Genomic DNA, 21292 nt, shown 5'->3' on the forward strand with positions numbered 1-21292 from the left:
AAACGGCAAAAATTGTCCACAAAGAAGGATCAATGGAAGTGTGGTAAAGCAAACGGGTACGGGCCCAATAGGGTGCTGGATGAAGCAAACGGTGAGGTTGCCTTGCGGAGGGGTCAGACTGTTCTGGAAGCTGTGGTGGGGCCGACCGCTGCGATTCTGCCGGCAAGCTTGGGCCACCCCGCATTCTGGGCTGTGACCGCCTTTTTCTGACCGAGACCGTTGGTGGCTTGCTCACCGAAGCCGTTGCCCCTCACCGAGTGCTTCACTGAATCGCGACCACTGTAACATCACAACTGGCAAACATCTCACCTATTTTCAGGAAAGCTTCCAAGATGTCCAACCATAGCCGTAAGTCATCGCATATATCATTAAGATTAAAAAATACTATAAAATAGGTATGCTTGAAATGGCGATATGCTTTATGCCCTTACTCCTTGCCGCTGATGCCAGGCGTAATCTTCTCGTCGGGATACTTGCGCGCAAACATGCCGAGCGCTTTGATGGAGAAGCTAAACTTGTAGTTAGGGTAGATGATGGTGCAGCTCTTGTTGAAGACGCCCTCCATGGACTCTTGCAGCCATTCGCCATTGGCCTGCTGACGGTCCATGAGGAATTGGATGCCCTTGCGAAGGGGCTCGATATTGGGATACTCGGCCTCCATGAGTCCGATCAAGGCCCAGGCGGTCTGCACAACCAGAGAGCCGCTAGGGTGCTCGTGATACTCCGAGGTCTCGCAGGCCTAGTCACGTCAGTTGATAATTCTGATTCACACGGAGGTGGACTCCTTACCTTGTAGCTCTCGGACCATCCACCGTCCTCTCTCTGCTTCGAGACAAGGAAGTCGCAGCCCCTCCTCGATACCTTGCTCGTCTCGTAGATATCGCCCACACTAGCCAGACTCTCCAGCGCAAACATGCCGGCATACGTGAAGCAGATACCCCAGCTGCCGTACCATGAACCGTCAAACTTCTGGTGGGAACGAATCCAGTTGACGGCACGGTGGATGAAGACTCTAATGTCCTCCTTGCGGTAATCGGGCCAGTACTTCTGGAACAGCGAGAGGGCAGTGACGCAAGCAGTCGTGCACTCGGGGTAGTCGTACTCGATCATGATACGGCCAAAAACCTCGGCGGCGTTGAGCATCTCCATATACTCACCGCCACGGCGCTGCTCGTACGAGCCTACACCACCCGTCTCGTTCTGGTACACTAGGATGCAATCAATGGCGTCAAAGATGCGCTGGTCGTCGAGGAGCTGCGGAAAACCCTCGGTCTTCTGCAACATGATGACAGACTTGAGTGCCTCCGAGATACAATCGCTTACGGCGTAGCCCTGCTCACGGTTGCTGAAGGGCCAGCCACCCTTACGCTGCTGACGGTAGCACTTGTCCGAGTCCTTGCAGTTCTCGCGGATTTGCTGACGGTCAAGGAAGCCCAGTGCCTTCTCCAGCATGGGGCGCCACCTAGCGTCCTTCTCGAGACCCGCCGCGACAACGCCCTGGATCATAAATGCGGTGTCCCAGCATTGCACACCGTTGGTGCCGTTGCCAAGCATACCCTCGGCGTTAACCCAGAGAGAGTCCTCGAGTCTTTCGGTGTGACGGCGAACAGTGTAAGCACCGGGGCCGTCGCGGATATAGCAGACGACGTGGTTCATGGGACCGTTGACAGGCGCCAGGCCGAGGTAATCGGTGTTGGCGTCCTCCATGTCGACCAAGTCGCTGGTCCACGCCTCGGCCCGCTCCTTGATGTAGTTGGTGCGCAGGTAAGGGTTCCAGACCTTGACCAGCAGCCAGTTGACGGTGTTGAGGAGCCAAGACTTGGGGTGGTAGTTATCCACAGGGGCGATGTCGTTTCGGTGAGTCTTCCAGTTGATGGCCGCCCATGGCTCCACAAACAGCTCCTTCTTGAGAGAGCGGATGACGTCCGTCTCCTCAACACTCCAGCGACGAGAGTAGATGTACGACATGGGCAGGAAGACCTGACGGATGTGGACCCACCACCTCCATGGGTGAATGGGCACCCAGTTGGGCAACAGCCAGATCTCAGGGGGGACGGGGTTGACAATCTCCCACTCGACGACGCCGAGAACGGCAAGCCACCACTTGGACCAGTGAGGCCCTTGGGTTGCGCCGCCGAGCTCGTAGAGTCTGGCTCTGGCCTTGACCATAACAGGTTCCTCCGCATCAACTCCAAGTAGTCGCAAAGTGGTGTAGTTCAGGGAAGTACCAAACACGGTGCTGATGCCTTCGGTGTGAAGACCCCATCCGCCCAGCTCAGGGTGTGCGCGCGCAAAGAGGTAGTTCTTGATCTCGGTCGCCTTTGCTGAGGAGATGGGCGACTTGGTGACGTAGAGCGCAATGACGGTACTCGGGAGGAGGAACATGGGGCCGCCGTATTCACAACCCCAGTCGCCGAAGGGCAGTTGGAGCTTTTCGACGTATTCGAGACCATTGAGGGTAGCGTCGAGGGGATTCTTGGGTTCGGGGAGGATTGGGAGGTCCTATACACAGAGAGCAGGTTAGTGGTGCACTTGGCGCATGTCGCGTGAGGGGCTCTACTAACCGTGGGGAGACCCAAGAAGTACTTGTCGGCGGCGGTCTGGGGCCACTCCTTGGAGGCATCGTCGTCCTCGAGATACTTCCAGATATGGCGACCGTCCTCGTCCTTCATGCGCCACTTGGTGCGATTCGTCTTTGCCTCGATGCGGGGTCTCTTGGGCCATTCTTGCTCTGCGATGGCCTCCGCGACACGCTTGCGGGACTGGATTGGCTTGAGGCTGTTGCCGTTGCTCGAGGCCACAGAGGGCGCTTTCTTCTCGACGACCATTTTGGCGGTGATTCAAACCTTGGGGAAACCAGTGTGAAGGTCCGAGGGTCGAGAGAAAGGTGTTGTGAGCACGGAAGGGGGCGGAAGGCGAGACGCACCTTGGTGACAGTGGGCGTTCATGCACTTATTAAACAGCGGCCCAGTCAGCACACAGAGCGCGGTCCCCTGCGTGTCTCTCTGAGGCGGTGTCCAGAAAAAAAGTGACCAGACGATAAGATGCATGTGCTCGGCGATAACCCACCACATCCTCGTACGACACCCCTGCTCCAATCATTATTTAATCAGTACAGGGGGCACCAACCAGAGCGCTCAGGGGTCTTCCCCCCATTGGATTATTGAGAAAGCAGGTCAGCACTCAATCAACTGCTTCTAGGGGGATGCCAAGGCAATATCCAATTCAAAAAATTCGATCCGTTCGTCTCTGCAATTGACTTTTGATCATGTACGGCACCAATTTGCCGATCATAGACACCAACACCTCCAACCTACCGTAAACGGATACGCTTAAGCGTTTTTGACAGGTGCCATGTTGCGGGCGGCACCAGGAGGCTCTTTGGGATAAGCTTCAGCCCGGGCGGCTTCGGGTGCCTGAAGCCTCTGTGGGCACGAACCAGCCCACGGTCCCGTCCAGTGTCGTTTTTTTGTTTCGTCGGGGCGATCTGCCGGTTGACTTCACACCACCAGGGAAGGAAGCCACCGATGCTCAGGCCCTTCGGTGTGCGGTGCCTTCCTTCCCAGACGGTGAGAGTGCCGGCGGGCGTCATCCCATTGGCCAATGGCTGAAGAGGTGGGACGGGTTTCGTGCTCTTTCAGCTGCGATGGTCCAGTGTCCTCCCCGCCATTTTGGGGGAATTCGTATCATCATGCACCAACACCCATGACGGTCTGGCGTCCGCCTCCAAAGTTGCGGGAGGTTCATTGAAGCACTGCTCAAGTCAGGCAGTCTTCGTTGACCAAATGGACAATGCTACACTCCACATGACTGGTCGCCGTGGCCAACTAACCCGACAGCCTGCTCACCAGTCCAGCCCCATCGTCGACATACCAGATCCAGACCCAGACAACAATGTTGTCGGCATAGCCATCGCAAAGCTGCAGGGGATACTCGTCTCTGTCTACGAGTTACTCGAGAACAAAGAAGTTCTCCGTGTACCCTACAAAACCCGTCCAGGGTCTAGAAGGAACCCTCCTAGCGCAGCCCGCGCAACCCGCTCTCGATCCGCGCCATCCGTCCTCCAATTCCCTGGTCGGACTGAGAACGAGAGCATCAAGTTTAGTAAGCACATGTTGATATATGATATTGGGTCCTCCAGCTGACGAAGCTATTAGCTCAAGTGCTGAAGATCATCCACCTCTCCCACAGCTCCCTCCTGTCTGGCAATCCGGTCACCAAGAGGTCAGTACTTAGCAAGGCTCCTTTCCTTCAAGGCCTATTTTCTAAAGGCAGGAGAGCGTAGGAATTTGTTCTATCAATGTCCCGATCTCTTCAAGACTCAGGCCATTGTCGATGGCCTGGTCGACGACATTAGCTACACCCTTGGAATAGGGCGGGATGACCTGAATATTGTCAGTGTCCCTCCTCATCATAACTAACAAACGTCTTACCCCCTCTCAGGTTGCCAGCGCCAAAGGACTCTTAGCAGGACCGATTATTCTACATATGAGAGACTCATCTAGTGTCAGCGCATCTGCAAGCGATACTGTAAGACTCATCCTCGGCATGGGACCTAATCCATCTAATGCAAGCCAGGGAGTCACAATCCCGACGACGAGAAACATCTCGAGAATTGATTTCCAGCATGCTGAGTGGGTGCTCGTAATCGAGAAAGATGCAAGTTCTTACGAGATTCCTGATCAAGAGGGTATACTGACCATCGTAGGCCACCTTCCGTACTCTGGCTGCTGCACGATACTAGGACACGTCATCTGCCGGGCAAGGTATTCTAATTACGGTATGTTCGCTTTTATTCGTGGTCTTTGATGCAATTCTAACATCATTATCAGGGAAAGGGTGTTCCCGATCTACAAACGAAGCAGTTCCTTCACCTCCTTCACTCGGCCAAGCCAGAAATCCCCATCTACGGCCTTGTTGACTTTGATCCGTATGGCGTGAATATCATGCGCTGTTACAGCCATGGATCCCGAGGTCATGCTCATGAAGTCGGAGTCACTGTTCCAAGCATGCAGTGGCTTGGAATCAAGAGCGATGATCTTCTTGGTAGCCGGGATCTGGAGGTCGACGACGATTCTGCCTTTTCCAGGCAACAGCAATCAGAAAGCAGCTTCGAGGCAACCGATGCACTCAAAGAACGAGACCGAAAGATTGCGAAAACCTTGCTAGGAAATATACCTGACGACTTTGACGATTACAACATCGAGTGCCGAAGGGAGCTACAGATCATGCTATTTTTGAACGTCAAGGCGGAGATACAAGCGGTGGATGATGCCGGTGACATTTCGGGCTGGCTGGATACACATATGACGAGAGTTTGATTTCGGCAGCGCGGCGTCTGGTTTTCTGGGGGTTTTGCTTTTGTTTTCAATATTGATGGTCGTCATTTAGACTCGGCAGCGCACAGTGTAGAGTACGCACTATCATTTACGCACCGTGTTTCCACCCACCATCACTCAAAAATTTCTACTTCACCTCTCAAGACTCACTTTGCGACGCCAGAAGCCCAGACCCCGGACAATCTCAATCAAAAATGGCGCCAAAACTCTCAGAAGAGGAGATCGACGACCTGATCTACTTCTCCCGCGCCGGCGAGCTCTCCGACCTGCAGGAGACCCTCAAGGCCCTGTCGGAGCGCGAGGCCGCGTCCGTCGGCGAGGTCATCACAGCCGCCAAGGATGAGGGCAAGAATACCTGCCTACACATGGCCGCGGGCAACGGCCACATCGGTACGTAATCCCCTCCCAAACCCCTGCGCTGGCCATTTTCGACGCCGGAGATTTCGATACGGTTGCTAACATACGTCGCAGACGTCGTTAAGGCGCTGATCGAGGCCTTCGAGCCCCGCCCCGCTGACGAAAAGAAGACGTACGTCGACGCTGCCAACGAGTTTGGCAACACGGGCCTGCACTGGGCGTGTCTGGGCGGCCACCTCGAGCTCGTCAAGCTTCTTGTTGACAACGGCGCGTCGCCTGCGATTGCCAACGACAAGGACCAGATCCCGCTTGACTCGGCGCTTTTCAACGGCAAGAGGGAGGTTGCGGATTGGTTCCTGGCGCAGTCTGGAGGCTTGGAGAGTGGAAACCAGGAGGGTTTGGAGAGTGCGGCGGCGACGGTTGAGATTGAGGATGATGGAGAGGAGAAGACAAAGGATAGTGAGAAGGATGAGAGTAGCAGGGCTTCATAGGAATCGAATGAGTCATCGACAATATTGGGCGAGCCACCAAATAGTAAAATTCAATGTTGCACGAAAAGGTTTCGTCTTTGTGCCGCTCAGGAATTTCATGTCTTTGAGTATGGTATTCCAGTCTCTGCAGAGACGTCACCTCCGTGTTCACCTACATAGTTGTCTGTGGTCTTCTGTTATTTCGGTGGCGTCCCTGGTTCTGTCTAACTAGGTATTTCCTGACGTTGTGGCTGTATAGCCATTGATTTAACTAAGGGAGCTGTGAACCTAACTACATCTCAATTCCTTAGGTGGTTCAAAACGCCTCTCATTCACCTTGTTAAACCACCTTAATTCGGACTTTTTCGAGGTCTTCTCCGACATTTCTTTGGCGCGTCGAAAACTAGCCTCCTCGTTGAGGAGCATTGTAACGACATTTTCGCGTCTTGCCTTCCACGCAACTACTAATGCATTGCTCCCTATTCTGCCCGCTATGTCGATAGATGCCCCCTTTTCCAGCAAAAGTTTCACGAAGCGTTCTTTGCCACCACTCGCGGCAGCCATCAGGGGAGTTTGGGCTTTATCCGGATTATACTCCAAATCGGCCCCGCCCTCTATTAAATCTTCAGCCGCGTGAATAAGGTCATAGTGTATTGCAACATGCAAGCCGTAGGCACCGATGCGATACCGACGGGGATATACGCATTTTCGGCCTGTATCTTGATGTAGTTGCACACCCCGGGCATATGCCCATGCGTAGCTAACTATTTCTTCGTCCCTCAAAAGACCCACTACTTTTGGCGATGCATGTAAACTGGATGCTTCATGTTTCCGTGCGTGTTGGCTCCAGTTGTTGGTAGCATATGCTGCTAGCTGACAGATAAGATTTGGACACTTCTTCCTCGGGGTATGGCGAATTACATGCTTCCGCAACCCTTGAAAGCACAAGTAGGTCGCGCAAGCTGACACAATGTCTGACTGGGCGCTTGCGAAATACTCGTTTTGTTTTGACACAAAGTATTCTTGCGTAGTGAAGTGGGCTAGTCGGACTGTATCGCTTTTTTCGTCAATCGTGACCAGCCCAGCACACGTTGTTAGGATCAGTTCAATGGTTCTCACTTTTTCGGGGTCGAATTTGGTGTCCGTCTCTTCTATAGCCAGGGCATGCTGTAACTCAACTCTACCAAGAGGTCTCTCAGCGAATACAATCCATGTGAGAGTCCTCATGCCTAATCTTCGGAAGTTTGGCGGTTGATTTTGTATTCTTGCCATGGCTTGGTCATACGCTTGCTCCAGGATATGGCGCTTCTCGTCGTCTCCAGACGAGGTGGAGTTTTGAACCTCAAGCTGTTTCAACGTCTTACGTACTTCTGCTATGCTTGTTGTATCTTTGATAACATCCAAATACAGCTGCGCGAGAAGAAACCTGGAACGATAATTAGCGAACAGGAGTAACAGTAATAAATTCAGTGTCCCTACATTCCATCCACAAGGTTTTTGATTGCCGACTTTATTGTAGATCCAAGCTCACTGCCTCCTCGCACACGTTCGAGGATCCATGGCAACTGGCTGTCGACTACAATGCCTACATCGTACCCTTCCGCTCTTATAGGCTGTTTCAAACAGCTGACAAATAACCCTTCTATTTCGAGAACGTGTCGTGACGTATACATAATATTAACCTTTGACGCTTCCTGAATTCTCGTTAGATGGCTTATGAGTTTTGACCTGCAGTTGTCTGTTGTTTGGCACTCGTCGAGTGCGTCGACAACGAAAAAGACTTTGGATAGTGAGCCCGAAACTTGAACTATGGCCTCAATCAAGTCTTCATCTCGTAGCTCTTCTTCCAACTTGGTACACACTTCGTGGAGGTCTCGGACAGCCTTAGGTAGGCATGAGCCCGTCTGAGATAGTTGTTTAAGAATGCTGGCCAACAACGATGGTAGGCGTTGCTCCTTGTGGCTTTGGTAATTGCAGTAGATATAGGCCAGACCAAAATTCTGACTCTGAAGGTTCTCCTAAGGAAGTTGACCACAATAGATGTAATTATTGTTTTGCCAGATCCTGGAATTCCTGGACAGAACAACGTTTTGCCTTGAAATTTCGACCAAGTCTCAAAAGGGTCGGAGTCGAGAAACCACTGACCGGTGCCTGGCTGGTGTCTTGAGAAGAAGTCGCTGTGCTGTTTCCCGTAGTCTGTGGGTGTAAGCCAATCGAGTATTTTCAAATCTTCCTCCTGATGCAAATGGCTCCGCATATGATCGACATTGGCCGCAGTTGCCGAAACGGTATCTTGAACTATTTACATTGTGAGTTAAGTACGTATTCAATAACAACTTCAAGTATTGTCTTATCTACTCACTATTCTTGAGAACATCGTGCGCTGAACGTTCTGCGTGGATGGTGTCGGGCTCTACTTGAGCTAGGAACTCCTTGGCAAATGCTGCTGCTACAGCAGCTGCGTGCTCTTGCCATCCTTTGCTTTTATGGCTATCCGCGTAGTCGCAAATTCCTCGGATGACAACACATGGAAAATTTATCATGAGCCCAGTTGCTTCCATTTCCACACAAAGAACGTGTCCACCAAGATCCTTATTGAGCTTATCCCTAAATGTTCCATCTTTTATGACCTGGTTTCCAGAGGCAATCAGCCCGTAATGAATGCGAGTATCCCTCAACTTTCTCTCTTTGGCCTTTGTCTTGTCGCATTGACAGCAGAAGTCGGGCTCTTCGTCCTCGTCCGATGATGAGCTTTCTGCATCGACGTGTACGTAGTCTGCCTTGAAAAGAATGTCGCGTAAAGCGTCGGGACGAAGGTATTTGGACGCTAATTTCGGAAAGTTCTTCTCGAGCTCTGCTAAATATTCCTCAATTCTTGAACCTTCCATTTCATGGGAAGTCTCCAACTTCGTCAGTGCCGCCAGGAGGAAAGTTGGTGGGTTGTTCAGAGATCCTATACGCTCAAATTTGCCGCTGTGTTTTGCCTTGCCAAAGTCCCACTGTACTGCCCCGGGGTGTGTTCCTGTTGGGGTGCTGACAACGACGTCGCCGAGTCTGACCTTGTTCGACGAAACACCGCCTCCGATTCCCACCATGAGGCCAATCCTTACGGCTGGGAAAGTAGAAACCATGTTCATAGCTACCGTATTTGCTGAGACGACACCGATCTGGCCTTTGGGCAGGCAGGCAATCACAATGTTGTGATTGCCCATTGATCCAAGGGTGTAGGCATTTGGGTCGGTCGGCGGCTGCATATTAGGAATATTGGGATGGCGTTGGTCGAGCATTGCAATCGCGGCGGTTTGCTCCTTGGGTAGGGCGCACACCCAACCTACAGTGTAGGCGTCGTGAAGCAGCGGTGCCTGCGTCGCTCCCTCATGACCACATTCTGTCTGTTTGAGACTCATGGCAGTACGTATGTATGAGCCCGGCAACCCCCAACGTTGGCGGTAGTCGATTCGTAGAAGTCTCGTGGGCCGACTTATGAGGACGGGATTAGAGATCAGTCGTTGTAGACGGCATATGGGACAAATCCAAAAACGAAGGACGATTGAAGAAAGAAGGTTCATGCGTGGGAGGAGAATCAGGCTGTAGCGAGCTCGACAGCCAAGAGATAAGTGTCAGCACAGTCAGCAAGGCAGACTCAGTGCCCTGCATATGCATGTGGCCAATCATAGGATTCTGAAAGGAGCTGTCGATTGCCTCTTCATCTCGATCATCGTCCAGCAACAGGCTGCAACTTGGTGATCAAACGCAACTTTCCTGGTAATTGGAGCTTCTTAGTCATATTTTGGTAAGAGCAGATGATGCGACAGAGATTCGAACTAAGGATGTTGCCTACCTACGCTACATGAAAGTTTTTGTTTGCCATTTATCCATGGTTTCTTCGTGACTTGGTTCAGATAGCCAGGTATCGGTAGAGTCACGGGTTTCGTTGAATTAAAGCATCAGAGAAGGCGATTTGGCAACCTTAGCAATGTGAGAACCACTTTCTGAGAGAATCACAACAAGTATTTTTGCCACCAAGCCTCCTCTGCGCTCAGCCAAATTTGCGGGCTCCCCGGCTTGCCAAACATATGGCCCTCTCCAGGCACCTCCCTGATCCGAACATCTCCACCCTTGTTCTTGACAGCCTGGTAGATGAGACGTGCTTGCTCAATGGGCACCACTGTGTCCTCGATGCCATGCAGTAGAAACAAAGGCGACTGGATCTTGTCCGCGTGAAATAGAGGGCTTCGCTCCTTACATCTCTCTTCTTTTTGCTCATCGGTCATGCCAGGATCGAGGACCAGAGCACCCATGTACTCCGACTCCAGCTTATGAGTAGACTCATCGAGCTTCTTGACGTCGCTGACACCACAAACACAAAATCCCGCATCGAAGGTACGTGGATGGCGCACAAGAGCCTGGAGTACGTTGTAGCCTCCCGCACTTGCGCCGACGATACCGACCTTACCAACTCTGCCTGCGGCTACGAGATGATCGGCGACCTCAGCAGCGTCGTCTGCGTCAACAATGCCCCAATTGTGGAATAGTGCCTCGCGGTAGTCCCGTCCGTGACCCGTCGAGCCGGTGTAATTCAGAGCGAGAAGTGCATAGCCTCGAGCTGTGAAGTATTGGGTGCGCAGTTTCAGCCCAGAGCCTGTATATCCGGTCGGACCGCCGTGAGACGAAATGATCAGCGGGGGCAGGGTGTCACCTGGAGCCGTGAACTTCAGGTTGCGCGGCATCCACAGAGCGCTGTAGATCATCCGGGAAGGAGAGCCTTTTGAACGAAACTGGACAAGTTCGGGCTTCGAGAAGAGCCCCTCATCCAGATCGGCATCGGAAGTTCGTCTCACGGTGGTAACCTCTTCACTCAACACATCGATCTTGTAGAGAGCCGAAGGAAACGCTTTCTGTTCTCCAATAACCAGCACCGTGGTACCATTCAACCTTGCGACTGAATCGAACGCAATGGCACAGAGGCCGGGTGGGCCTATAGGCTTCCAGTCATTCGTCTCGAGATCAATGAGAATGAGTTTTGCCTCGCCAAATAAGATGCCTGCTGCTGCCACATGTCGATCAGACAGCGGGGCGTATGTGTGACTGGAAGCTTGTTAGAATGATGACTGTTTCTCGTAAACGTTCCTCTGAAACGAACCTTCCTTGAAACCATCGAATTTCACCGAATTCGGCATTCTCAAGGTCTTTAAGCTTGATCTGCGAGGGCTCTACTTGACCAGGGGCAATGCGGTGAAGTTGACGGAATCCGTCAGTCTCGATACACACAAACAAGCTTCCATCCAAACCCCATCTAGGCTCAGCAGCGCCCTCGCGGTTGTTGCCTGCAATTTGGGTCACATTCTCGACGGTAGCAGACGGGCTCCAGTCAGCTACAAAGACTTTGCTTGCAGAAAATGGAAGGTTGGGCTGGTCCCACTCCATCCAAACCAGCCTTGCACCATCTTCGCTAAACTGCGGTGTATAGTAAAAGTCGGCGCCCTGCACGACTCTCTTTGTTTCTCCGGTGTCTGCATTGATGGCGACGATGTAGTTCTTCACTTCTCGTGGCGTGTTTATAGTGTGGTCTTCCTCAATGGCCACCACCCAAGTGCTCGTCGGGCTCGCGCTGAAGTTGGAATATCGGAGGTTAGGACCTGCTGTGACTGGCTTCACCTCCCCAGAATTCGGGTCAAGCACGTTGACGCCGGTGGTATCACCACCACTATTGGAGAAGATGATACGTCCGTCAAAGAGCACATCGTATGGAGAGCCACCGTACTCGTAGACGGAGTTGTGGGCGCTCCAGGGTGCTGGGAGCACGTCCTTGGGTCCGTCGCTGGTGATTTCGACAACGCCATTGCGACCGTCTTCCTTGGACTCGTTGAAGTACGCGCGACCGGATGCACGCTACAGATAACGTCAGAAAGGGTGATAGCCACTGATTCACGAGGCTTACATGAACACGGGGCGAGGTGACGGACCAGCTCTTGGAGGTGACTGTGTCAGCCGTGATGGGGCTGTCCCAGTCACCGTATCGCGCCACTCTTTTGGTCACCATTTCCGAGAACTGTCCTCAATGGCGGTGCTTGAACTCTTGGATAGGTGAATCGGAGATATTTTCGCGACGTGAAATGACTGTGACTCACTTTGGCGTGAGACAAGTGAGGGGGACTAGAAGACGTTGGACAAAGTCAGACTGACTGATAAGGAAGGAGAATAGGTACCTTGGTTCACCGTAAGCGGGTCCGAGACCCCGCACTTCGCTCCGGGTTTGCCGTTCGAGCCCCGCTAAATCCCATAGGGCCGGAGTTGTCGGCTCCGAAAGCTGCTCCACCGACTTACGTGAAGATGGATTTTCTTCCGTTTTTATCAATCGCAATCGTCATCCTGTTGATTCTGAGCCAAAAATACAGCCTTGCTCTGATGTCAAGGAAGATCGTTGCATGAACGCTGAAAAGCCTCATAGGACACTGGGGAAAGGGCGTGCTTCCCGCTCTTTTGGTCTGGGTAGAAGCCTGTTAAGATGGCCGGAGCTATGCTGCTGAAGATTTCGCCGGATGTGAGGGGCGAGTCAAACTGGGCTGATTGCCAAGGCGAACGCAATGCCGCCGGCCATCGTCGAGGTCATGATTCATGACATAAATTTTGCAATTGCTACACGGAAACTTTGGTAGCCACCGGATTGCTGAGCAAGGGCCCTCAATCACTTGAGATTGAAGTAAACCTCTCTTTGCTGAGTGATACTCATTGCACACGAGGGAAATGAAGTCCAAATCCCTGCGTGAATCAACTACGGGGTTGGCTCGGCTGCTCATGGCGATGTGGTCCGTGTTTCAGCAAAGAGAAGGTTGAACCGACAGGTGTTGTCCAGAACGGCCCCCGAACGGAGCAACTGGTCGCATGCTCATGGCCCATCACCTTGGGTAGGCTTGTGGGGGTGGTGACGGGGGTTCATAGTACAGGGATTACCTGAGTGCTGATTTGACAGTCTGAGGAACCACGTTTGAGAGTCTAAGTTTAGCCTACGACAGCTGTCATCTGAGACTCAAAGGAGGGTTCGGATTCCCCTTCTCAAATTCAACCGAAATTGGGTGCTGGCTCGCGGGGAGAAGTGTTCCAAGGAGGTGCAGCCGCTGGCTGCACGAGCGAATTGCGACCCGCGACATCACTGATGACAGTTGATGGATAGCGTTAAGCTTAAATCTCTATTGTGCCTCCACTGTCTGCGACTGCAACATGGTACCTAGTAGTTAGCGAAATGGGAAGACAACAATCTTGAATGACATCGTTGCCGCGCACGACTGCGTACGGATGCGAGTTGGCAAGAAAAACACTCATATCTTCTAAATCTGGTGACAAGCTTCTCCGCATGATGAGCCGCGTCCGGAAATGTCAAGTAGAGACGAGTTGCCATACCGCCAAGCTGTGCCAATGCCGGATCTCGAGTAAAACTGACCTGACCAGGCACCTCCTGCAGTCAACTCAAGCCCCGAATTTCCCCATTAGGCGCTCGATGAGGCTCCCGAAGCGCTTGTTCTCTCCTCAGTGGTCCTTGGCGCGCTTGGCGCTACGGATGGTGGGGGAAAGGGCCTCATCCTTGTGGTCCCATGTGGGTTTCATGATGCCGTTGCGCTTGGCAGGCTGCTCCCTCCCAGCTGCGCTTACACAAACTTGTCCACGCGGACTTTGACTGGAAAAGCGTTCGTCTGGCCATATAACCAGTTTCAGTTCCGCGCTGTAACCTTAACTCAGCCACATTTCGTTGTTGCCCATTTTATCCTTACTTTGTACGATTACTTTGTAATTAAAAAAGCTTCCCGTCTTTTCTGAGTCAAGTCAACCAACAGCGGTGGTGTTTTACACACCCAAACTTCTTTCTTCAGCAATCCCATCTAGGATTCCAACATGAAGTTATCACGGGCGATTCTCTTCTCGACACAACTTCTTGTCGTCACATCATTGCCAATCTCAACGACGTCGACCGTCAGTCTTGTATCCCGAGGCGAAGGGGCTACAACCGAAGGAAACTTTTTCAGAAGGATACCTGCAGCAGGCTCAGCGGAGACTCCTAAAGGGGCTGCAGAGAACGGAACCGCAGCGGGTGGGGAAGCCGGGGCAGGAGGCGAGGGCGAGAAGAAGGAGAACGAGAAGGAAATCGAAGGAGCTTTCAATGTCCCAGTTCGATTGGGCGGCGCAGGCGTAAAGCAAGACGTCCTCTTCCCGCCAGGAGTGAGTTGGGCCTTGATACGAGAATGAAAACACACGAGCTAACGTTCAGATTAGAAAAACGGTCGCTTCGAAGTCGAGTTCCAAAACGCCATCGGACGAACCCTCACAGTCACCGAGAACCGCACGCCCGCACCACCTCCGGCAGGGTTCACGGCAGTGGAAGCAGTATCATTCAAAGTGAACCTGGCAGAGGGAGCGCAAGGCATGACACTTTCCAAGATTGACTATATTCTGAATCCTGGGAGTAAGCTTTTGGAGGCCTTAGATGTCTGCAACAAGCGAAGCTGACACAGTTTTAGACAAGCTGGACATTAGCAAAGGCCAGATCGGCCGCTTGTTCCCTGAGGCAAACGCGTTCATCATCGACCCAGCATTGGGAGAGCTGGAATTTGAGGCTGAAGAAAATGAGTTGACACTCAAGGTGGCGAATATGAATGGGGAGTTCGCAGTGTTTCTTCCTCAAGCAAATGGTGGCGCCGCCGGACGTGCATAGATGCGTTGTGTTTGGAGCGTTTGTGGAATGGGGAGAAGAAGGGAGGGGAAGCTGTAATTATCAACCTTAGTCCATAGAAGGCAATATCCGTAATGACAGCAGGACTGCCAAATGCCTTGCGAACAGCGACTCAGACTCAACTGAGAAATGAGTCCAGGTTTTTGTTAATACTTCATTTCGGATTTCGAATTTAATCGCTGAATAATCCTTTGCGTGAAAGCCCATGTCCACCTCAACGAGGAGATCTCTGGCGTGTGATTTGAGAAACTGTGACAGACCTGTGCTCTGCGGTACTGAGCGTAGGATTATTTGGAGATCTGGTCTCAGTGCAATACTCCTACTTAACTGTATTAGATTCGGTAGCTTAGGGCAGACAAGAACCAATACATGTAAGACGAGGACCTATGCCGGGGCGAGTCTGATCTCAACTGGTCAAGACCTAGAGTCGAATATGGCTTGGATCGGTAATTGAAGCTAAGAAGTTTGCCCTGCAACCTTTCAATGGCCATTCGATTAGACGATCGTCGCAATGGTCTGGTCCACTCGCAAACAGTTGTGTGATTGCCTTCACGATTCTTTTAAAATGCGGTACCGAATTGTCGGAAATATGTGTAGTGGTATATTAATAGAAGATATCATGCCAAGGGTCTATATCAACACGATAAGAAGAAAAGAGAGACTTCCAAGACTCTTTAAAACGTTGCAGCAGCTTAGTCGCAGTTGCGGTAGGCACCGTCGCTGAGCTGGCCACGAACAGCACCCGGGACAGCAAGGCTAGAGTGGACATCGGTGAAGAACATGGCCGGGTTCTCCTCGATCTTGCGGACCTCAAATCCTTCACCGGTGTCGGTCTGGGTACCGGTGACGTTGACGCCAGTGCGGAAGGGTCCGGACAAGCAGCCGATGCTGCGGCGGACATTCTGGGTGCCCTCAACAGGCTGGGGGTTGGGGAATGAGATACTAAAACATCCTAGTCAGTCACTAACACCTTAGAACCAGTCCTGGCGTCAAGCTTACCGAGGAGGACCTGCACGGCCCTTGGCCGCCTCGTGGATGTGGGTGGCTGTCAAGGCAGGCGACTGGTACTCGCCCTGGAAGTTCACCAGGGTGATGTTGTAGCAGATGACATCCTCCTGGGAGTTAATGCCGTAGTTGAAGTAGCCGATGGCGCCGGCCAGACCGCCGGTGGCGGTGTTGTTGCTGTCGACGACCTGGTCGGGGGTAGCGACGATGTGGTAGGTTGTGGTGAAGTGGAAGGGACCGGAGGAGCCCCAGCCCTGCTTGTTTCCAGAACCCTTCTTGTGCCAGCCGATGATGTGGGTGACATCCTCAATGATCTTGATCGGAGTGGCGGCAACGGCGGCAGCCAGGACAACGGGAACAAGAGCGAACTTCATTTTGTGGATGTTTGTAAAAACTCGGGTAGAGAGAGTGATGAGATTGGAGTTGAATGTTCGGTGGGAAATGCAGATAAATGATAAGTGATAGGATTATGGCGCAAAAAAGTATTAGAGTGTGATGCTGTGTGATTCCAATTGAAACCTGATTCAACGATGGAGACAATTGCACTCTATATACTCGTTTTCGATGTTGGTGAAGTCCGCAACAACCGCATCTCGGAATCCCATACCTCCGCCAGATTCCAAGATCGTCACAAGCTAAACATGCTGCCTCTGATGATGTGTTTGTTGAGCCAAGGGGCTATGGAACGGGTCGACATCACCCAGGACTGAACTCCGGTGCTGTGGCCTTGAGAAACCGTCGTGATGAATGGGCCAAGAGGCTTGCGAAGTTCCTACCTTGCTTGGAAATCTGGCCAGCAAAGGTTCGGGGCCCCTTGGCAAAATTGCTGGTCCCCCGATCCGGGGACGCGCGCGTCGCCGTGCTGGGGTTACGGTCATGACACCGCCGATCAGTTGGGGTTCAGCAGCGGAAGCGACTTGTACCGAGAAAAATTGGGAGTTGTTGTGTCTTGTCTAGGTTTGTCCGGTAGCGCCAAATATTGGACAAGCTCCTTGGCGGTTGCTTGGCCCCCAGTCCAATGGTGATGTGCCGAAGCCTGATTAACAAAAATGGGCACATTGAATATGGCCCATTGGATGGAAAAGAAGAAATAAACGTTAGGCCGGGTAGACGATCATGTCTTCTTTTCTCCGGACTATGATGCTGCAAGCTGCAAATACTTTCGCTGGCGTACTGGGCATATAACGGAGGCCTTCGCATCCGAAGTAGTTCCTTGGAGAGCCAAGAGGCAGCTACGAACTAGCTTATCTCCCTACCAAGAGGAAATTAGACAGACTGTTGCTGGGAATTCGTGAATGACATGTTGGCGCGTTTTTTGGGAAGAGAATGTGTCTTGGCGATGAGGCAGAGCATTTAGGTGAGACCTGTCTAGCATTGCTCGCAGACGGACGTTGTTAAGAATGGCCCCCAATCTCTCATAGTTCGGACCTGTTTGGAATCAAAACAAAGAACCAATGAGATTGCACAGCGCTGAAAGTCCCCAAAAGGCGGATGGCCTTTCGACCCAGATTGACCATGCGATCTGTCGCATGTAGGGTCGTATCCTCTCACCTCGTGCAGCACTCTTTAAGTTATCTTATGGCCCGATGCAAGAACAACCGCTACTGTGAAAAGGGCAATGAAACCAAGCAATATTGTGCATGAGCCAGACCAGTATGTGAAACGCACACATCTTGATCAAAGCCAGATAAGTATACATTGAGCGGATGGCTCTTGAAGTTTCAACTGTTCGAAGGGTATCTACTAATAGTGGTTGGTGTCGCAGCGACACATCATGGCAAGTCCCATCCATCTCCAATGTTGGAATGGCTTCAGCTTCTTCCATCACGGATTACTCCTAGTCAACCGCGCGGAAGGCATTCTGTGAGCGATGACCAACAAGCCCTTCTCAAATCGTATGCTGTCCTCAAGTCATTTTTACTGCATCCACTGGGCATTATTCTTTACTGTCACTCTTCTTTGCTGTCCCTCTTCTTCTCATTCTCTGCGAAGCCAACCTCGACCCCATCCATGTTGGACTGTGTCGTTTTGTGTCTGTGACACCAAAGGTGCATTTCCAGAGCTATTGCTGGACCCTTGGGATATCTCTTCGCCAGTTGTTATTCCCAATCCCTGTCCCTGAATTGTGCTCGAGTCTGGAGAAAGCGGCGATACAGCCGTGTCGAGGGTGTTTCGGTTGGAGCCGTCGGGCATTGGAGAGACGTATGCTGGCGGGGGCGAATTGTTCGCCGTCGGGTCGTAGTTATCGGCCGGTAGCTCACTTAATTGAGTAGGTGGCTCCGGATCGAGCTCGGCGATGTGCCGGGGCGGGTCGGATGGCCTAGCAGACACGGCAGCCGCCGGGTCAAGCTCGGAGATCGGCCGCGAGTCGCCGCTCAGCTCCGACTTGAACGCATATACTGAGTTTTCCGGCGGTGCCAATTTCGTCCGGGCTGCCGCCGCCGCCATAGCAGCACCGGCACCGGCCCCAGCTGCGCCAGCCGTGCCAATCGCTGCGGCCGAATGCATCTGAGGTTCGACGTCCCCCTTCATGGGATGCTCCCCGGCTCCATCTAACCTGCTTGATCGGTATCTCTGGAAGAACTTCCAGCAGATGAAGAGTATGAGGACGACGGCTAGGACGATGCCAATGGCAAGACCAGCTTTCGCGCCAGGATCTAGACCTCCCCCATCATCCGGCGTTGAAGTTGATGTCGCACTTGTTGTTGATGTGTTCGTAGCTCCTGTTGAGGTCCTGCTAGCCGTCGACGATCCTGCTGTGGTGGTTGCCGCCGTTGCCGTTGCCGATGCGGATGTTGTTGACGAGGACTCTGTTGGATACGGTCCCGTCACATAACAATATCGAATCGAGTCGAATACTGATACATATTGCGTGCAGCTACTCTCAAGCTTGGTAATGTCGTCCAAGTCATTGCTGTACCAGGAGGCCATCTTACTCCTGAACGACGCATAGCTGGTTGTGAGCTCGGCCCCTGACAGGGTCGATGTGAAGTCGCATGCTGTCGCAGGCCATAGCGATGTTGTCGGCGCGTCATCCAAGATATCCTCCAAGTCCTCCAAACAATCCTGAGCGTTCTGTCGTCGAATCTGTTGGTACCTAAGGTCGGGCCGGGCGGCGGCAGTGGTGATGAGGCCGGCCAAAAGGCCGAGAGCGGAAGCGGTGTCGGAACGCATCGAGATTGGCAGCGGACGTCCGAATTGGGTTTTTCTTTTGCTGGGATCAAAATCTCACGCGCCGGAACGGACTGGAGAAGAGCAGGATCGCTCACATTTGTGGTCGAGGAAACGGAGAAGATCACGCGGGGAAGACAAGAGCCGCCGCGGAGGAGACCACGCGGCCCTGCCGATCTATTCAACGAAATACCTACGTCAACAACAATTCCCGTCCTGTCCCGTGTCAATCAATTCAGTCCCAACTCGTCTGCAAAATTCTGCGCCATCACAACTCCACCTTATCGCTCGAAATCCACCAGTTGATGGGTCTACCATTGCTGGGCAGGGCTAATTATATAGAGCTGCATCTGCCAAGCCAGGGCGGATCAGGGAACGAGCCAACAGCGATGGTTCGTCCCAACGGCCAAGCAACCCCGGCCCGGGATCTCAGCCACGGTGATTGCGCTGAGCAGGGCTGTGTTGAAATGATCACCACCCGACCTGTGGGGAGATGCGTTTCTTTCCAATTCGCCCAATCCGCAGAAGTGTGCTCAACTTGAAACAAGCTGCCAATCCGCGTTCGGTTTATCGGCTGTTGGGGATTGGCTCAGTGGTGTGTGATAGGGGGGAACACCGGCTTACACGCACGTGCAAGCTTTTAGACTTATCTGCTGCCGGCCGGGTTGGTAGCTCCTCGACACGGGCGGGGTTCGCTGGTGTTACGAAGCTCAACCCTGCCGTGGAAGCCCGGCCGACGAACGGCAGATTGGGAGAAGAAGGTTGGGCCGGAGACGGTTGCGCGGATTCACACCATCATGACGTTACGAGGGGTGGAGTGGTGTGACTGGGGCTGGGCAAAAAGGAAGAAATGAGACTGTGGTCTTGGCACCCAAGAAGGTTCACGACGAGATGAATTGTCGGGGTCGCCGCGACTCATGACCGGCAGTGATCTTCTCGCTCTTTCGTGGTCAGCCTCAGCTCCGGGCTTGAGGGAGCGGCCGAGGTGGACACCGCCCAGGGGAAGAGCGATTCCGCCTGTTTCCGCTAAGGTAGTGGAGAAGTTTTAGCATCTGGAGGAGAAATTAAGCTCAAATTGACCGCACGTCAATACCGACAGTCTGTTTTGAAACATCCTTCTGTGTTCAACTTGAGATAGGAGATCTAGATGGTATCTGATGCTAGCGGAGATATAGAGAGAACACAAGGAAAAACCGTCGATCATCACGACAGGTGCACGACAGGCGAGACATCGCGACCGACTGCAACTTCTCCTCCACCCCTGTCGTCGCCTACTCCATTTGCGCCGCCTTCATTGCCACACTTTGCTTGCCTCAGCCCCAGGCATATCCAACCATCCCCTCTAGTCGTTGATGCGATGCTGCCAGACTTCCTGCTCAGCTCTCGCGCTGTACGTGCTTGCGCCCAAAATATCGCGCATTTGCTCGACGCCAGTGAACATGACCTGACGAGACACAAACCAGCGGATCCCCTCGTGGCAAGGCGGGCTCGTCAGGCTGCCTTGATAGGTCCAGAACTCATTGAAGAGGAGGACGCTCTCAAGAGCGGGCATGTGGTTGATTGCAATCTCCTGCTGCATGCCCACATCATTGAAACCAATCATCTTTGGAAGCTGGTTGAAGAAGGTGCTGTTGGCGTTGCCCGGATCGAGGCGGATAGCCAACACAGCCTTTTCATGGCCCTCCTCGTCCACATGTACGAGGTGCAGCTCAGCCTTGGACCGCATGCCATTAACGGTATGGTCCGCTGGTGAGTGGATGTGCCAGCCTTTCAGGTAGAGCGTCATGTCGTCGTAAGTAAAGGATGGGTTGTTCGTGTAGACCCCTTCAGGGTGCGTGACGGTGAACGCTGGCCCATAGTTCCAGTTGTAGAAATTGCCAGCGGTCTTGTTTGGGTAGTTGAACTTTAAGACGTGGCTTAGAGCAAGGCCGAGACCGAATGAAAGCGCGATTGGTGATTGTTGAGTGCCTGTCTGGCAAAGACTGTAGTCTGAGGCAGGTTAGAGTGAGGCTCAGAAATGAGATCAGTCTTGCTCGCTTACTCGGGTTGATGCGACCCCAATTGAATGAAGCCTCATAGGCCCAGTCTGCCGGTTTGGGGGGGACAGGAGCAGTCTGTCGTTTTGTCCCCATGGCATGATAATTCTCGTGGCTCGCGCAGGCCAATGTCTCAGACGCCAACAGCAAGGCGCTGAGGAAAGACGACAAGATTAACATGGTCGCAAA

General features: G+C 52.7%; 9 protein-coding genes across 9 annotated transcripts; 3 read left to right on the plus strand and 6 right to left on the minus strand.

Annotated features, from left to right (window-relative positions):
- Positions 1 to 427: 427 nt before the first annotated feature.
- ERG7-1 (Lanosterol synthase) lies at positions 428 to 2828 on the minus strand (the record flags this gene model as incomplete). Its single annotated transcript, XM_037319591.1, has 3 exons — positions 428 to 739; positions 790 to 2502; positions 2565 to 2828. The coding sequence occupies 3 exons, from the start codon at positions 2826 to 2828 to the stop codon at positions 428 to 430; spliced, it is 2289 nt and encodes a 762-aa protein (XP_037181853.1).
- Positions 2829 to 3785: 957 nt separating this feature from the next.
- rec12 (Meiotic recombination protein rec12) lies at positions 3786 to 5321 on the plus strand (the record flags this gene model as incomplete). Its single annotated transcript, XM_037319592.1, has 6 exons — positions 3786 to 4104; positions 4158 to 4224; positions 4286 to 4394; positions 4444 to 4530; positions 4579 to 4704; positions 4833 to 5321. 6 exons carry the CDS (start codon positions 3786 to 3788, stop codon positions 5319 to 5321), a joined length of 1197 nt encoding a protein of 398 aa, XP_037181852.1.
- A 212-nt stretch (positions 5322 to 5533) lies between these two features.
- Positions 5534 to 6187, plus strand: CGCA056_v004338 (Ankyrin repeat-containing protein; the record flags this gene model as incomplete). The annotated part of the gene is made up of 2 exons (XM_037319593.1): positions 5534 to 5729; positions 5811 to 6187. The coding sequence occupies 2 exons, from the start codon at positions 5534 to 5536 to the stop codon at positions 6185 to 6187; spliced, it is 573 nt and encodes a 190-aa protein (XP_037181855.1).
- A 2333-nt stretch (positions 6188 to 8520) lies between these two features.
- On the minus strand, positions 8521 to 9573 carry CGCA056_v004339 (uncharacterized protein; the record flags this gene model as incomplete). The annotated part of the gene is made up of 1 exon (XM_037319594.1): positions 8521 to 9573. The coding sequence occupies one exon, from the start codon at positions 9571 to 9573 to the stop codon at positions 8521 to 8523; it is 1053 nt and encodes a 350-aa protein (XP_037181854.1).
- Positions 9574 to 10167: 594 nt separating this feature from the next.
- On the minus strand, positions 10168 to 12209 carry yuxL (putative peptidase YuxL; the record flags this gene model as incomplete). Its single annotated transcript, XM_037319595.1, has 3 exons — positions 10168 to 11254; positions 11310 to 12058; positions 12108 to 12209. 3 exons carry the CDS (start codon positions 12207 to 12209, stop codon positions 10168 to 10170), a joined length of 1938 nt encoding a protein of 645 aa, XP_037180961.1.
- Positions 12210 to 14056: 1847 nt separating this feature from the next.
- On the plus strand, positions 14057 to 14873 carry CGCA056_v004341 (uncharacterized protein; the record flags this gene model as incomplete). Its single annotated transcript, XM_037319596.1, has 3 exons — positions 14057 to 14380; positions 14435 to 14624; positions 14680 to 14873. 3 exons carry the CDS (start codon positions 14057 to 14059, stop codon positions 14871 to 14873), a joined length of 708 nt encoding a protein of 235 aa, XP_037180962.1.
- Positions 14874 to 15583: 710 nt separating this feature from the next.
- On the minus strand, positions 15584 to 16270 carry CGCA056_v004342 (uncharacterized protein; the record flags this gene model as incomplete). Its single annotated transcript, XM_037319597.1, has 2 exons — positions 15584 to 15833; positions 15891 to 16270. 2 exons carry the CDS (start codon positions 16268 to 16270, stop codon positions 15584 to 15586), a joined length of 630 nt encoding a protein of 209 aa, XP_037180963.1.
- Positions 16271 to 17873: 1603 nt separating this feature from the next.
- CGCA056_v004343 (uncharacterized protein) lies at positions 17874 to 19070 on the minus strand (the record flags this gene model as incomplete). Its single annotated transcript, XM_037319598.1, has 1 exon — positions 17874 to 19070. The coding sequence occupies one exon, from the start codon at positions 19068 to 19070 to the stop codon at positions 17874 to 17876; it is 1197 nt and encodes a 398-aa protein (XP_037180964.1).
- A 1339-nt stretch (positions 19071 to 20409) lies between these two features.
- On the minus strand, positions 20410 to 21283 carry ACA4 (Alpha carbonic anhydrase 4; the record flags this gene model as incomplete). Its single annotated transcript, XM_037319599.1, has 2 exons — positions 20410 to 21056; positions 21109 to 21283. The coding sequence occupies 2 exons, from the start codon at positions 21281 to 21283 to the stop codon at positions 20410 to 20412; spliced, it is 822 nt and encodes a 273-aa protein (XP_037180965.1).
- Between the last annotated feature and the right edge of the window lie 9 nt (positions 21284 to 21292).

This window comes from Colletotrichum aenigma, assembly GCF_013390185.1.
Source record: "Colletotrichum aenigma strain Cg56 chromosome Unknown KSG_Cg56_contig03, whole genome shotgun sequence".
Lineage (NCBI taxonomy): Eukaryota > Fungi > Ascomycota > Sordariomycetes > Glomerellales > Glomerellaceae > Colletotrichum > Colletotrichum aenigma.